This window comes from Daktulosphaira vitifoliae, unplaced genomic scaffold (assembly GCF_025091365.1).
Source record: "Daktulosphaira vitifoliae isolate Bord-2020 unplaced genomic scaffold, ASM2509136v1 Scaffold_2, whole genome shotgun sequence".
NCBI classification, from domain to species: Eukaryota; Metazoa; Arthropoda; class Insecta; order Hemiptera; family Phylloxeridae; genus Daktulosphaira; species Daktulosphaira vitifoliae.
The window spans coordinates 40,707,701-40,724,387 of NW_026099573.1; the positions used below are offsets into that span (position 1 = coordinate 40,707,701).

General features: G+C 23.5%; 1 protein-coding gene across 2 annotated transcripts; it reads left to right on the forward strand.

Annotated features, from left to right (window-relative positions):
* Positions 1 to 15,406, forward strand: LOC126897539 (uncharacterized). Of its 2 annotated transcripts, none has more exons than XM_050671225.1 (18): positions 1 to 164; positions 675 to 2,758; positions 2,833 to 2,892; positions 2,957 to 3,073; positions 3,158 to 3,286; positions 4,038 to 4,233; positions 4,873 to 4,970; positions 5,043 to 5,256; positions 5,330 to 5,572; positions 5,659 to 5,780; positions 6,836 to 6,984; positions 7,211 to 7,262; positions 8,827 to 8,940; positions 9,676 to 9,777; positions 10,388 to 10,602; positions 11,847 to 13,840; positions 13,911 to 14,055; positions 14,357 to 15,406. In XM_050671225.1, exons 2-18 carry the CDS (start codon positions 693 to 695, stop codon positions 14,377 to 14,379), a joined length of 6,039 nt encoding a protein of 2,012 aa, XP_050527182.1. In that variant the 5' UTR covers positions 1 to 164; positions 675 to 692; the 3' UTR covers positions 14,380 to 15,406. The 2 variants fall into 2 exon arrangements, with proteins under 2 accessions (XP_050527182.1, XP_050527181.1); XM_050671224.1 differs by having other exon boundaries at positions 6,815 to 6,984; positions 14,357 to 15,405.
* The last annotated feature ends 1,281 nt before the right edge of the window (positions 15,407 to 16,687 follow it).

Here is a 16,687-nt window from a genome sequence, read left to right on the forward strand (position 1 = left end):
TTCACAATTATGGATGTTTGATAGCAATAGTCGCAAAATTTTATTAAAAAAATTATTGTTTCTAGTAGTAGACTTTATATCCATAAAATGATCCTTAGATTATTAATTTCACCAATAATTGTACATAGCTATCAACGTGAAAAATTATAAGGCATTTTTACCAGGTAATTTGAAAAAATAATCTTTGATTTCGTTTTATTATTTTATAATAATCTACATATTGATACATTTCGAGTTAATAGTTATTATTGTTTTATATATTTCATTTAATCTAATGTGTATTTTAAATTATTTTTTTCTAATTTAAACTTTAAATTTTTGTAATGATGTTGAATATTTATATTTTGTTTATCTAATATTTAAATAGGAAAAAGAAAGTGATACACAGGAGTTATTAGTGTATAAAAATTATTAAATAAATAATAAATAAATATAATCAAAATTGAATTTAAAATTTTATAAGATATTTTAAGTACTCTAAATTTTGAGCATATTTAAAATAGAATCTAATGCATTAGAATTTTTCACATGATAATTGTTTTTACATTTATAATTAGTCAAAGATAATTTTAGATTGAATAATATTTAAAAAAATATGTTTTTTATCTCTGAAGTTAAAAAATATGTTATTTTGATTTTATTACATTATAATTACTATATTATTATTTTTTTAGAATGGTTTATATCTCAATATGGATGAGTCCTTAGAAGGAAATACCAATATAATTAGAAGATCAAGAAAAAAAATTGAAAATTGTTCAACCCCTCCAAGTTATTCTTCTGACTTAAAGAGTATTTCTGTAGATCAAAATAATTTAAATATTGAAGACACTAATAATGATTGTTTAACTAATATAAAACAACAACAGATTTATGAAGATTATCTAACTCCACCTAAATGTGATAAAACAACAGCAACATATGATGTTTTTATTTCCAATGTAGTAAATTCAGATAATTATAATATAAAATTTGAAAAATATAATAAACCAGTCAAAGTAAAGTCTAGATGGACTCGTACATGTCAAATGGAGATGAAATCTGAAAGCAAAGAGATTTTACCTACAAAAAATTCATTTTCTAAAAACAATCTCCTAAAATATTCTCATAAAACTAATTCAAGTGATATAATTATTGAATCAATGAAGAACACTTCAATTAAAAATAAAATTTCAAAATTATCAATTAAACAAAGCAAAAAATTAGTAAAAGAAAATGGTTATGTAGATATGACGAATTCTTTTAAAAATTTAGAAGTAAAAAGAAAAAGAGGAAGACCTAGAAAAATAATAGTTGCTGATGAAACTTCTCATGTATCAGATATAAGTAATGATAATTCTCTTGATAATGACACTCTTATTATTTCTAATAGTGAAATAGTTCGTACTTCAGAAAATAATGATAAATATGTTGGTATGCTACCCCAAAATGAAGAATCTACTTTGGTTAGAAAACAAGTATCAGATGTGTTACCAAACACTGCACCAATTATTAAAAGAGGGAGAGGAAGACCTAAAAAAAATAGTCTCACATCAATTAAGCATAGAGCAAAAAAAAAGTTAAATAATTCCTGCCAATCAGATATATCTAATGATTCTGAGTTAAGCAAATTGAACATGAATATAGGTTCCGAATTATCAGATTTTAACAGCTTTAATATAATGTCCAATAACAGCATATTAAGTATTCAAAGTGGTTTAACAGACAATATTTCAATGGGTATTAAAACTGATAATTTTAGTAGTAATATTGAGATTAATGAAGTCTTATTACCATATTCACATAATAAAAATATTGTAAATGAAGCTTTAAAATCGCCTAATATTGATATTCATTTAAATGAAATTTTGCCTAGAGAATATGAATATTCTACCGATTCCAAATGTACAGTAAAAAATTGTGATGAAAATAAATACATTTTTCTTGAACTTGATGGTGTGAATTGGAATATTCCAATGAGTTTAAAAAAATCAAAAAGTGAAGAGAAATTATCATTAATTTCAGTCAGACGAAATTCTCTTTCTAAAAATTTCAAGTATTCTAGTTTAAAAAATTTATTGGTTGAGAATGAAGATTTAAAAATTAATAAGCCTTGGAAAAGCTTATCATATTTAGAAGGTGGGCCAACTCAAGTTGAGAAATGTGAACTTAATGATTTGGATAAAAAATTTAGAACAGAATTAAAACGTAGCCGAAGTTTTCCAAATTGTATGCTTTTAGATACTGTTATTTGGAGATATCTTGTATATCAGCATAATTATGAAGATTTTGATGAAAAATATGATTTATTGACAGATTCTGAAATAAATATAATAAATGAACTTCCTCATAATGGATTTATTAGACAAATTCGCTCAAAAAGTGTCCCTTTAGAACTTGATGAAAATGATTGGATTAAACAAAACATTTCATACAGAAGTTTAGATAATTTAAACAAAGTTTTAAGTACAGAAAATTCATCATTATTACCATTTGACTTTTCAAATCATGTTGATACTATAAAAAATGAAGAATATGAAGGTAAAAGAAGACGTTCCAAACGATTAACTACAAAAACAAAACGCATAAATATTTTGGATGATGAAGAAATTTTGGAATTTGATGATTCTAAAACTAACTACTTATTATTGGCAGAAAAAATAAGACAAGAAAATGAGTTTCAACTGTTAGAAGCAAGAAAAACTGATCCAGATTTAGAAAAAAAATTAAAAATCTTAAATTTTAAATTAATTTACAATAACCTTTATAGACCTGATCGGTATGTATTAAAAGTAGTTTGATTTTCCCATTAAAATTATATTTATCGGTTAATTAAAAATATGCAATTTTTAGAAGTAAAATGTGTGAATATACATCTGCTGAAGCTCAAGAGTTGCGTAGATTAAAATCTAAGTAAAAATACAGATGTATACTAATATTTTTACTTATCTTAAAAAAAATTCAATTATTTTTTCAGGGCAACTAATGTTGATCCAAATGTTTTATGTGACTGTACATATACTAAAGAAGATTGGTTGGAAGGAAAACCTGGTTGTGGGGAAGGATGTTTAAATCGTCTATTAAATATTGAATGGTAATATAAATATTTTAACTATGTAAATTTTAAGTTATTTAAGTAATAAATGTGAACAAGTTTTTCTGAAATATTTAATTTCAGTGGATCGGGTTGTTCATTAAAATCTCTTTGTACTAATAAACAATTTCAAAATAAACAATTTAAACGTACACAAATTGTTAAAACTGAAGATAAAGGTTATGGAGTATGTGCTCTTGAAGATATTTCCAAGTAAGCTTAACTATATGAAATAAATTTTATTTTTTAAGTAATTTGTACTTTTAAATTAATATAATATATAGTAATTTATTGTTGTTTTCATTTAAAAAAAGTATAAATAATTTCAATAAAAAAATATGTTGTGTATATAACATAGGTGTGTATTATGGAATATATTAGGTATGCAATTTTTATTTCTGTTATCAAGAGACCTATTTTTGTTAAAAAATAATGTTAATTATTGGAGAGTGATAACTCTTATGGTCCCTCTTTTATATACTTTTGTAGTGGACTCTTTAAAGAAATTCTTTTAAAATCCCTTCCCAAGAATATATTTTTATAAATATGTAATACATTACATATACATGTTGTATTTAAGATACAATGTGTATAATATTTTGGAATATCATTTCTCAATTTTTACTAGTAGCAAAGCTTTTTTCAATAATTGAGATTCATTTTTAACTTTTAAAAGTTAAATTTGTTTTATCATTATGTTACTTATATGTTTGTTATAAAATCCATGACAGTTTAAGACATTACATTTTTTATCTTGTAAACCACTGGTACTAAAAAAAGGGTTCTGATTTAGAGGATATAATAAGTCTGTTTCCCGAAAAAGGTACTTTGATCATTGAGTTTATTTCTTGTTGAGTTAAGAGTCGTATCTAACTGAGTATTGAACTAGTGTCAGTGTTCACAAAGTACTACCTTCTTATTATCTCAGCTTTACATTTTAACTAATTACTTTATATTTTTCTAGGGGATCATTTGTGGATGAATATGTGGGTGAAGTTATTGATCAACATGAAATGATAAGAAGAATGAAAAAAAGGCTATATAAAAATAATAACTATATGGTTCAATTAAAACACGATGAAGTAATAGATGCTACATGTAAAGGCAATATTACCAGGTTTATCAATCATAGTTGTGAACCTAACTGTATTGCTGAAAAAGTATGTTTTAAATTTTTTTGAAATATAAAATTGACTATAACAGCATTATAACATATATTGTATGCAATTTTATAAATTTTTAAAATGTTATAAATTCAAGTTACACTCTGCTATAAGTAAATCCATTTATTGTGAACTACTATATCTCCTGAAATAGAAGTATTTTTCAACACTTTTGAATTTTTATATATATATATATATATATATACTAATCTATATAATATTTTTATTTTATTAAATATCACATTAATAAATCACAAAAATATTTCAAAAAAGTTAGATTTAGGATGTTGAATTATGTTGAATTAACCAAAATTATCATTCAATTATTTTGAAAAAAAATATAAATTTGGTTTGTCTAAATACCCTTGTCTTCCCTTGACCTATTATTCCAGTGCCATAGGAATTTTGTTTTGTGGAGTTCGCCACTCCACAACCTCGGATACTGTGTTTTTTACGTCCATTGGAGGATGTTCAGACCTCCTTGGATTGTGAAAATATGTCACTGTAATTCTAACTTTTGCTATTTAGATGTAACTATTTTAAGTAATTGTGTTATTTTATTAGTTTTTCTTAACATTATTATTTTATTTGATTATGAATTTAAACTTATTTTTTTTTTTAATTCTATTTTTACAGTGGCATGTTTTGGGAGAATCTCGTATGGGATTTTTTAGTTCAAAAAACATAAAGAAAGGAGAAGAAATAACTTTTGACTATAGTTTTCAAATATTTGGGTACATATATTTTTTAATTTATAAAAAAATATTTAGCTAAGATGATTGAACACTTAAATATTCTATTTATAGGGATGCTGCTCAGCAAAAATGTTATTGTGGTTCTTCAAAATGTCGAGGTTATATTAGTAAAAAGTCCAGATCTGGTGAACCCAGTAGCTCTGATGAAAGTGATGAAAATGATGAAGACGATATGACATCTATAAAACCAGAAGAACACATTGAAAGGAAAAATAAAATAAATGTCAAGAAAATAACAAACAAAGATAAGAAACGATTGAGAGATGTAAATTTAATTATTTTCCAACTAATTTAGTTTTCTATTTTCTGTATTATATATTAAATATTATTGTTTATAGCTTGACAAACAATTGACAGATATAAGTAATATAAAAAACAAAAATCGAATTGATTTGGAAAAAGCCACATTAAATTTAAACAAATTAATGGTTCATATCACAGATACTATGAGCAGGTCTCATATTTTAAAATTTATTCGTGAACATGATTTTAACTGCAAAAGATTATTTATGAATTTTAATGGTTTAAGTATAATACATACTTGGATGACTTCAAACAATGATGAAAATTTAAAATTAGATGTAAGTAATTATATTTCTTGGTAAAATTTTATGAAAATTTATATTATTTTGTTTATTAATGAATTATATGACTAATTTGTTTACAGATCATTCAAACTCTTTCAGAACTTCCAATATCAAACAGGAATACTATAACAAAATCTAAAGTTTTGGATATTGTTGCTGAGTGGGCTAATATACCAATTAATATAAAAAATGCTATAGAGAAGTAATTTTTACCATAAAAATATTTAGAAATGAATTATTTTATTGATGTGACATATTTTTAATAATTTTGTGCAATTTAGTGAAATGTATATTTCTTTAGTTTTTTAATATCATCTGCATTTTATTAGACTTTGTTTTACAGTCATTATTTCATTACATAATGAGTATAGTAGGGTCCTCTTTTTTATGAAATATTGGTGGGTTATTTGTATGTGACCAATTCTAAAATGGGTAAATAATGCTTTTCCTGACAAAGTATTCTCAAGAGGTAATTATTCACTGTTAGTATACAGGTGAATCACAAAAATGTGACAAATCCAACAACTTTTAATCCAATTATCATTTAATTTAAATATTTTTTGAAATAACTATTGCTTTCTTAGATTATATTCAAAGTAAGTTCTTTATTATTTATCACTAATAAGAAAAAATATAAAACAATTTATTACTATTTTTTTTTTAATTTTGAAATAGCTATTTTTTAGCCTTTATTTTATTTGGATGGGTTGATAATAATTTTAGAACAATTATAATAAAAAATGTGCTTCGTATGCAATATATAACAAGTAATAGTTATTAAAAAAAATGTTAACAAATGATGATAGGATAAAAAGTCATTTAATTGAATTTGTCATATGTTTGCAACTTGCACTATATATTAAAACTCTTTATTGTATTAGTGCTTAGAGAGATAGTTATATTTTTTTTGTTTAATGTCCCCTCTTAAAAAATATAGCTTTTAACAGGGACAATAAGAAAACCTACCTAGCCCAGTGCAACAAAATCAAAGCCCAGTAGCTACACACTAAGATATGACATGTTACCAATTGTGCTAGGTAGTTTGCCTAAGCATCATTTGTTTATTGGGTTCTGTTGTTACAATTTTTGTTATAATATCTGTTTTTTCTATTTTCAATAGATCTGGTATTTTTTGTTACCCTACAAATTTATAGGAATATTTAAAATAATATTAATATTAAATAAAATAATAATTAAACATGTTTTAAAGATTTAGTTGTAATTTAATTTATTTAGCTTGGATTTTCCTGTTGCAAGAAGTGAAGAACATGGAAAAGAAGTTGAGAAATTGTTACCTGATGAAGAAAATATATCACTATTGATGCTTGCTGCCAGAATTTTATGGAAGAAATGGATTATTTTAAAAATGGTGTTTAAAATTCCAAAATTAGAACGTCCTAAAGAAAGTAAGTGTTTAAATCTATTTTTTATTGAGGAATTTTAAATTGAGGAGGATTATTTTGGATAAAATGAGTGTTTAAAATATATTCTACTCAGAATATAGTGACATTTAGCTTAATGAAAAATTCTTACAATCCCACAAATTTTACAGTAATTAAAAAAACTGCCTTGTTAGCTATATCAAAGTTCTTTAATAAATTTTTACGATAATCAAATTATGTGTTTTTTTAGCAATTACTAATAATGCTGTTGCAAAGAAACCAGTTTTTACACAAATCAAATCGTAAGTAATATTTTTAAACTTTTGAAGCAATTAAGTTTATATATAATTTAGGTTACATACATAGGGTGTTTAATGATGTTTGAATAAACCTAAAAACTTTTGATCTACTAAATATTTAGCATTACTTTTCTTAAGATTATTATTCTTCTTAAAGACTACGAATGTATCTTCAGAAATAATATATTTTGATTTATTTAAAAAAATATTTTTTTAAGTTATGAAAAATATTTCAATGTTTGTGAACATTAAAAATATTATGTGTTTATTTACTGTATTAAACATTGAAATATGTACTGAAAAAGGACAGAAAAAAAACGCATTATTTTTGTACTAAATATTATTTGACTTCTAATTCCATAAAATAAACATGAAAATTTTCAAATTTTTACAATATTTAATCCTAACATTAAAAAATATTTATTAGATTTGTCAAAACATTGAGAATATCCTATATAACATGTATAATACTTAAAAATTAATATTTTAGTTAACTTAATATTGAATAAATGACTTTATAGTTTAATTTTACCATTAAGAATTAGTTTTTTACCTATTTTGATTACAGTTATCAATATTAATGAATAAACTAAATGTTAATTATTTTCAATAATAATTGAATTAAGATCGTTTTAAAGTATACCTGCTACTAAAAGTAGAAAAAACAAAAAAAATGATATTGTCTAATTACAAAAATTAATGGCATAGCTCAAGAAAAAAAAATACAAATTTTACAAGAGATAAACTAAAATTAATATTTGTATACTTATTAATGGTAAATTAGTTTAACACAAGACTGTCATGTCAAAACTAATACACCTATTTGAATGATACTTTTCTCAATGAAAATGTAGTGTTTATTACCCGTATTGATGCAAAAATCAGAAAAATTTTTGAGTTATGTCATTATTCTATGTTTATATAATAGGCTGTTCAGTAAGTTATGAAACGGATTTCTATTCTGATTGTTTGTAACAGTTGAACTGTTTCCTCAATTTTTTAGCACTCTGTATATAGAAAATACAATTGGAACAGATCTAACTGGCAATTTTTATAACTTTTAATATAATTAAAATTTCATTGTAATGTTTTTTTTAAATAATTTTAGCATTTTAAGACTGTTAAAACATATTTTAACAACTGTACCCATCTGCTCTACCTACTCACTTTATGTATTAAAATGCTTGTAACCAAATAAGTTCTCATCCTAAAGTTATTATTGACCTATTTAATAGGTTTAATTTATAGTAAGGAAAACTCTAAAAAATACTATTTTGAAATTTAAAAATTTTAAAACATTAAAAATTTTTTTTCTTATTAGAAAAATTATTACAAAATAAATAACAAAAAAAATGCTTATATTCAAATTTTAATTGTATCAAAAGTTGTAAGAGTTGTCAGCTATATCTATTCAACTGTTTATATATTAATATTTTATATGTTTATTATTATACCTGTTTTATTTTATATCTAAATAGAACTCTGAAAAAGAATAAAATATTTTGTCAACATTTTAGAATATTTATAAAACTATTTTATAAAGTTGAAAATTTGTTTTTTATTTCAGGTGTATACAAAATTCTGAGCAAGGTAATCAATATCATTTTGGTAAACCAATAACTCCAACAGCTAGTACTGTATTTTCATATGAAAATGTTCAGAATAAACTTTGTACTATTAAGTAAGTAAACTAATTGATAAGTCAACATTTAATCTGTAATTCCTTGTAGATTTATATTTAAGTTTTAGTTTAATCAATATCATTGATTAAATTTTCTTGAGTTTTGCTACTATTTTTGCAATTAGGCAATATAATTTTTTTGTTCTTTCTACAAGGATTCTATTATTAGAAAATATTTAACATTTATAGATTATTCATTAATATTGATAACAGTAGTCGGAATGGAATAAAAACTAATTCTTAATAGTAAAGTTAAACTATAAAGTTATTATTTATTAAATCAATGTTTCAATGATACAGATTTAATCAGTGACATTTTACAATGAATGTTTTAGATTATTGCCATATACTAAAATATTAATGGTTTTATTAACTTTATTACAAATTTTGTGTTCTTTATGATTTTATTTTGTAGTTTATCTACAATTTATAAATAAATTACTATATGATGTTAAAAAAAGTTTAGTACGTCATAAATTGTAATCTGATAAATATTATTTAATTAGATTTATTATATTTTAGCATAAGTTGTTTGAATTTCTCTTATTTATAAACAACAAACAAAAAAATCAAAAAGTAAAAATTTAAGTTTTTCATTTTTATCAGTTTACTTTATGGTTGAATTAATACTCCAACCTCAATGTTTTGTTAACGTTTTAATAAAATGTTATAATTTTTTATTATAATTAGTTTATTGTTTTTCAAGACTTAATTTTGGTGTCTTATTTATTTTAGAAACATTCGTTTTTCTGAAAATGATAATCATCGTCGTGCTACATCTATGGAAACGTTCAGCAAAATATTAAAATTCCAAAAGCAACAAGAAAATATTGATAAGTAAGTAAAAATAGGTTATTTATAAATTTCTATAGCCAAATCCTGGTTATATGATCTTTTTCATAAAATATATTTCCTTTTATGATTAAAATTGTATGTAAATAAAGAATTTTTTTTTTATTTTTATATATCACATAGGTATAATGTAAAAAGTTTGGAAAAATTTGTTATTATTTTACATGAGCTCATTTTTTCTACAAGTTGGTTCTTTTAGATAAAGTACTATAAGTACAAAATAATAGAAACATTCAAGATTTAGAAAGAATACATCTTCTAGAGTTCATTATATAGAATATTTAATAAGTAAAGAATAGGGTGGTTTCTATTTTGTTCTCATTGTAACAATTTACCCATTTCCTTACTTTTTGTATACTGGATAATTGCATTAAGAATAAAACACTCAAAAACCACTAAAAATGTCTAATTTTAAATAATCCCAGAAAAAATGTTATTGAAAATACCTCTGTACTATTTAATAGTAGTATAATTTTTTTTCCTAAATAATAATTCATTTTTATTAATAGATGCATATTCTTATATTCTTATTCTTAATCAAACACCTTGTATATACTAAATTGTTACAGTTATGATTTTTTTTTTTTTGTTTTAGAAATAAAGCCGTATTTGAATGGAATAAAAAACATCAAGAATGTGTAGCATTAAAATCCAATAAAATTTATTCTCTAAAAGAGAGCAAATGTTTCATTGATAAAATAAAAATTCGTTCAAATGCTAAATATTCATCACTGAGTGTGCAACAAGATATTCCTACAATTGGAAGTGATATTTTACCTAATAAATTAAAATGGAATGAGATTGTTGGAGGTAATGTTTTATTTTAACGATTGTAAGTAGGGAATAAAATTTTTATACATAGTTGGGCTCTTTGCAACTATTTCCTATTTTTAAGAAATAATTTTTTGGATAGAAATTAATGTTTTTTTATTATTTACAAAAAATGTATAAAGTTAATTTTATTGGGAACATTTATTTTTTGTACATAAAATATTGTTTTCTTTTGAATAGGTCAGATTTATTTATTAATTAAAAAATATAATAAATAAATATAAAACTAAACTTAACTAAACATAGAGTAAAAGATAGATTTAAAATTAACCTTGAGTTTTTAATATTATATTATAATGTTCTATTTGGGAATAATATTAAAGATAGTACAAATTTTTACAGAAAAATTAATTTACTATGAACTTTTAGTAGCCACTACAGTGGCTCCTAAACTATGAGGCGTGTTTCCTTGGGAATTTATAAATATAGTGGTTTTAATTTATGTCTTGGGGATATTTAGAATACCTTTATATTCCTAAAATGTGGTTATGGGTTGGTAATAGGCCTATCTACTTAATTATCTTTTGATTTTTTATTTGTCATTTTGCCCCCTCCTTAAAAGTAATTTATAACCCCACAGTTTCCTTTAACAAAATCTTTAGTTTTTTTGAACAATGAAAGTGAATGAAAGTTGGTCATTAGCACATAATTTACACAGATATTATATTAAGTCAAATAGTTCAGTAGCTTTGAGGAATTTTGTCATGTTTTGTACAGAGTTATGGTCTTTTTTCAGTGTTTGGGAGAGGTGAAGTATCCCATGTGACTCTTTGATTTCATACTTTTGACAATTTGTGAGAATATGTTTGACAGAGTTAGTGACTCTACAAATCTCCCATATTGGTGGAGTACTGTTGTTCATTAAATATCCATGAGTTAGGTGTGTGCGTGTCCAATTCTGAGTCTGTCAATGATAACTTGGTGTCTGCATAGTATGTCAAGATATGGCTATTTTTGGGTGTTTGAAAACATTTTGTATTGTTTTATTAAATTTTAAGAAAAAATAAAGGATTTCTTGGTAGTTTATGAAACAGGACAACAAGTATTACTATAAATTTAGTTATGAAATGTGCATCAATTATTTTTGCTATTAAACTTTTATTGTACTTAAACTACAATAGATAAATAGTATATTAATCATAGATGTTCTCAATAATATTGTTCTTTAATTTTTAAAACTGCTTAAATATCCAATATTTACATAAATAAATGTGTTTTTACAGCTAAATCAACAGATACTTCATTAGCCTCTAGCCAGCCAGAAAAATTATCCTTGTTGAATTTAGTTGAATCTGAGAAACCTAAATATTTTCCAATTAAAGAGATTGTGACAAATAATAAAAAATGGAGATTTACACCTCCTACAATTAATGATCTTCATGACGAACCCATTTTACAATCCTTGCTAAGTAGAGCTCCTCCATCAATTGAAAAAAAAGAATTAAAATCGTCCAATAATGAAAATGCTAATGAAACAATTAATTCTTTTTCATTTTCTCTGCATATCATGAACCCAGAAAATGTTAATTATGAAGCTCAGTATCCAAGTATTATTGAACAAAATAAATTTATGCAACAAATAATAAAAGAAAGAAGTGATAAGACTTTATTGAACCAATCAAAAGAATGTATTTTATCAGAAAAAAAATCTGATTGTAGTGCAATGATTATATCATTAGTTGATGATATATCATCAGATTTGTCATTTGAAATGTTATATGAACAGGCAAATAATAATATTAACAAGCTTTTTGATAAAGGTCTAAAAAATTTAGTTAAATCATCTGGAGAAAGTTATATTGATAGATCTCCTATAAAAATATCATTATCTGCTATAAAAAAAACAGTTTCAGTAAATACAAATCTTACAAGTTTATTTAGAAATTTGAAAATAGGAAGTCATTTTTATTCTATTCAACCATCTAATATTATAAAAATTAAAAAAATGAAGACACAATTAAAGTCATTTTCTAAAAAAAAAGAAAAAAATGTTTTTAGAATTAAGGAGAAAAAGACTGAGTATTTGGACAATACTTGTGAAAATAGTAGCAATCCAGTTTTCTTTTATAATGAAAAACTACTTTCTAGTAATCGGTGTCTTAACATTAATAGTTTATATAATATGCAGACCATAGAAACAAAAAACACTAATAAATTAGCTTGTAAACTTTTAAATGGTTTAAATAAAAAATGTAGTACTTTAAATAAATTTACTATTAATGTCAATTCAGACACTCAACTTTATACTCACAATGTAATAAAAGAAATGGATTTATATAATAAATTAGTTCCTGTTGTGAAAAATTCCTTATGTGCCAAGTTGAAAACCAATGAAAAAGGGGGTGTCATTAATGTGTTCAAACAAAATTTTTATATGAAATATCAAAATTCATTGCAGTTGTTAAAGATTAATAATAGTTTAGAGTCAGAAATAAACAAACCTAAAATAAGCATATCAAATCATGTAAAAAGCAATCGTAAAACTTCTAAAAGAAAACTTTTTCAGAAATGTAAACCTGGTGAAAATAAAAGAAGGATTATAGATTCTAATAAAACTACAAAATCTGAAATTACTATAAAGGATAGTGATGATGTGCTTTTTAAAAAACCTTTACCACCACCATCATCTGAAGTAAACAATTTTGATTTATTACAGAATTCTGTGGAAAAATTAATACCTAGTACATCTTTAAATTCAACCAGCTCCACCATTTTAAGTACACCTGAAATTAAGCAAAAGCCTCTTATGAAATGTTCACCATTTAATAAAACAGATATCATCTCTACTACAGAAGAAGAACAAAATATAAAACATCTAGCTAATTCACTATGTATAAATTATTCAACTATTTCAAAAGTTCAGGATAAATTAAATAGTAAACTGATTGACCCTATAGTTGAAAACTTCAAATCTAGCATAAAACCAAAAAAAAACCGTTTAATTGTTGATGATCCTATTGTTAGAGATTATTTGAAACGTACTCAAATTGATTCTTTAAAGTCAATACGTAAATGTAAACTTCCTGAAAGTATGATGTCTTTACCCGTTGAAGTACTTACACTAATACCTGATAGTCAAAGAGAGATGAAGTTTGTTATTGATTTTTACCATGCTATGGCTACAGTTATTGTAAAAGTTCTAGATTCGTATGTAAAGAAATCATGTAAACAGGGTCGCATAAAAAATGACGAAGATTTCAAATATTTAGCTAAAAAGGTAAATAATAATTTTAAGAAAAATGTTTAAGTTCATAAAATGTTACTATTGTAATTTTTTATTTTTATAGCTCAATGCAAATATTTTATTTAAAGAACTTCAGGCCAAAAGTGTTGAAGATTTAAAAATTAGTGAAAGCGTAAAACACAAGGTGGAACTTTATATAAAAAAATATATGTTAAAGTTTGGGAAAATATATAGAAGAAAAACTTCTGGTAACAAATAAAACCATACAATTTTATCATATTTTAATAATTAATATTAGACTGAATTATTTTAAAATTAATAAATCTTCTTTTCTGTTATTCCAACTACAAAGGGTTGGCTACTCTTTAAAAAATTAATAAATAACAAAGGTTATTCATTTTGGTAGAAAATTGAAAAATAAATGTTCAATATACACAACAAAGTGAACTTCTTTTTTTGATATCAATAATTAATAACCATAATTATATAATATTTTAATTTTAAATAACGTTTTTTATCTATTATTTTTAATTGTACCATTTTTTTTAGATATTCGTCAAAGTCAACCCTGATTACCAAATAATTGATGAGAAAACAAACAATTGCCTTTTGATGATTCAAATGTTGTTATATTAAAACATTATTCTAATGTTATCAATGTTGGTGAAATCATAATATTTTCTAAGATGTATTACAATTATTATTGAAGTTTGAAATGATTAAAAGAAAAAATATTTTCTCATTATATTTTATATTTTTATAGTTAATGGATTCAGTCTTAATGTATATAAAAGAAAAAAATGTATTTATCGAAATTAATTGTGTAAATTAATTGCTTTCAATATAGAAAATCATAAACTAAATTGCTTATAATGCAGGAACAAAAGAAATATGTAAATATTTTTTTTTCACATATGTATTGTACATATATTTAAATAATTGTAAAATATTTTAAAATAATTGTTAAGTAAATTGTATCTAGAATAGTTTTTTTTACATCAGTATCCATTTTAAACGTGAATTATGCACTGCCAATTAGTCTAGGAAAAAACTTAATGACATAGTTAATTAATTAGATAATTTTTGTGTAAATTAAATTTATATAACATTTGTTTAAAAAAATAAAAATTATGGTGAAATGATTTCAACTAAAAAATCAAAGTATTATATGTTCATACAATTAAAATTTTTATATTTTAAAGTAGCAAAGTTTTGTTTTATAGTTTAATTACGACAAATAATCAATTTTATAGAAGTCCTTCTGATCTCTTAATAATAACAATTAAAATAGTTTAATTATGTTCCATTCATGGCTTATTTTTATGTAACTAATAAAAATAATTTTAGTATCATGTATATTATGCGCGATACTTAAAATAATTTATGAATATACTCGTATATCTATGGTTCAATAAAAAATGTGTGTTTTTTCATTGTATCAGTGTTTTGTGCTGTATAAAATGTTGAAACATGTATAATTATACAATTTCAGACATATTGTGAAAAATTATTAGTTTCTAATCACTATGTATTTTGTTTTAAATTTTTATTTTTTGTTACCTGAATTTTTGTTTTTGTATTATACCTTCACTTTTGCTATGTTGTTTTTTTTGTATTAATAAATAAATCTTGTACAATTGACAAATTATTTATTTGTAAAATAAAAGCTCACAATACTCTTCAAAGTGTTATGGTATGTAGATTAGACATAAATAAGCTGATTTAACCTTTATAAAAATTAGAAATTTTGTTATAAAATAATATCCTGGTTGTGTTCATGACCAATCCCAATTCGTTTCAGTTCATGGTGTTTTCTATCCTACATCTGGGGTTTCTTAAGACGCTGTTTTCTCTCTTCCCTTCATTGACTTGTTTGTTAATTATTCTGCTTTCATTCTTCACTACACTATATTGCTCATTGTAGTCCATGACATAAAACTGTACTTTCATATAAACTTATTGTCTTATCCTCCAGCTGACCTATACAGTTTAGTCTTGAGTCCCTTGGCTTTACTCTTAATATTTAAAAATGTTCCTCGATGACATTCTCATACCATTCTTTTATTCTTTCTAATTCTATTCATGGTGTTTCCTTAAAGTCTGTATGTGAATCTACACGCAACTTGGGATTTACATTATGTTATTGACATATACATATTTAGTTATAAAAGTAGCAACATCCACTCTATATATATATATATATATATAAACAGTATACGTATACTGTTTAAAAATATAATATACAAAAAATCTTCAGAATGTATCTGTATACTTAATAAACAAAATATAAAAATAAGTAACATAATATCAAAAGAAAAAGATAATTAATAATCTAACCCAATCAATATGTGACAACTATGTATTAAATATGAATTTTTTTTAAAATTGATTTAAAAATTAATTTTTCTCAAATTCACAGTCAAAATATACAGAATTTTTAGTAAGTAAGGAAACAGGTCAATTGTTACATACAATGAGAACAATAGAAAACCGTTTGCTTACTTACTGAACCTTACATATATGCGCAAAAATGAGACAATAACCTAATTCGAAACATGCGTGCGGGCTTCTAGAAAAATACATTTTTTTATGATATTTCAAAAATGTCTTTGTGCGGGTCTGATGAAAATTTCAAACCTTAAGGTAGAAATTTTAAACATTCGCGAATGAGCGGTAAAAATTTTCCGATCTTCGCCAATCATTTTTAAATGATTTAAATTACTCGTAACCGAGTACTTTCGTTGGAAAAGAAAATTTTGAAAATCGGAGCAAGCTAAGTTGTTCACCCAGAAAAGCGTTTTTTTCTTGTTCTATTATCTAATAACATGTGTACTTTATCAATGAAAATAATATGTAAGCTACAGAAAACTGTCAGTAGTA

What these genes read in the sequence shown, in the direction of transcription:
- LOC126897539 (XM_050671224.1), top strand. Translation starts at nt 693, where the DNA reads ATGGATGAGTCCTTAGAAGGAAATACCAATATAATTAGAAGATCAAGA. An exon ending in ATGAAAATTTAAAATTAGAT is followed by an intron (nt 5,573 to 5,658) that starts GTAAGTAATTAT and finishes ATTTGTTTACAG; the next exon opens with ATCATTCAAACTCTTTCAGA. An exon ending in AATAAACTTTGTACTATTAA is followed by an intron (nt 8,941 to 9,675) that starts GTAAGTAAACTA and finishes TATTTATTTTAG; the next exon opens with AAACATTCGTTTTTCTGAAA.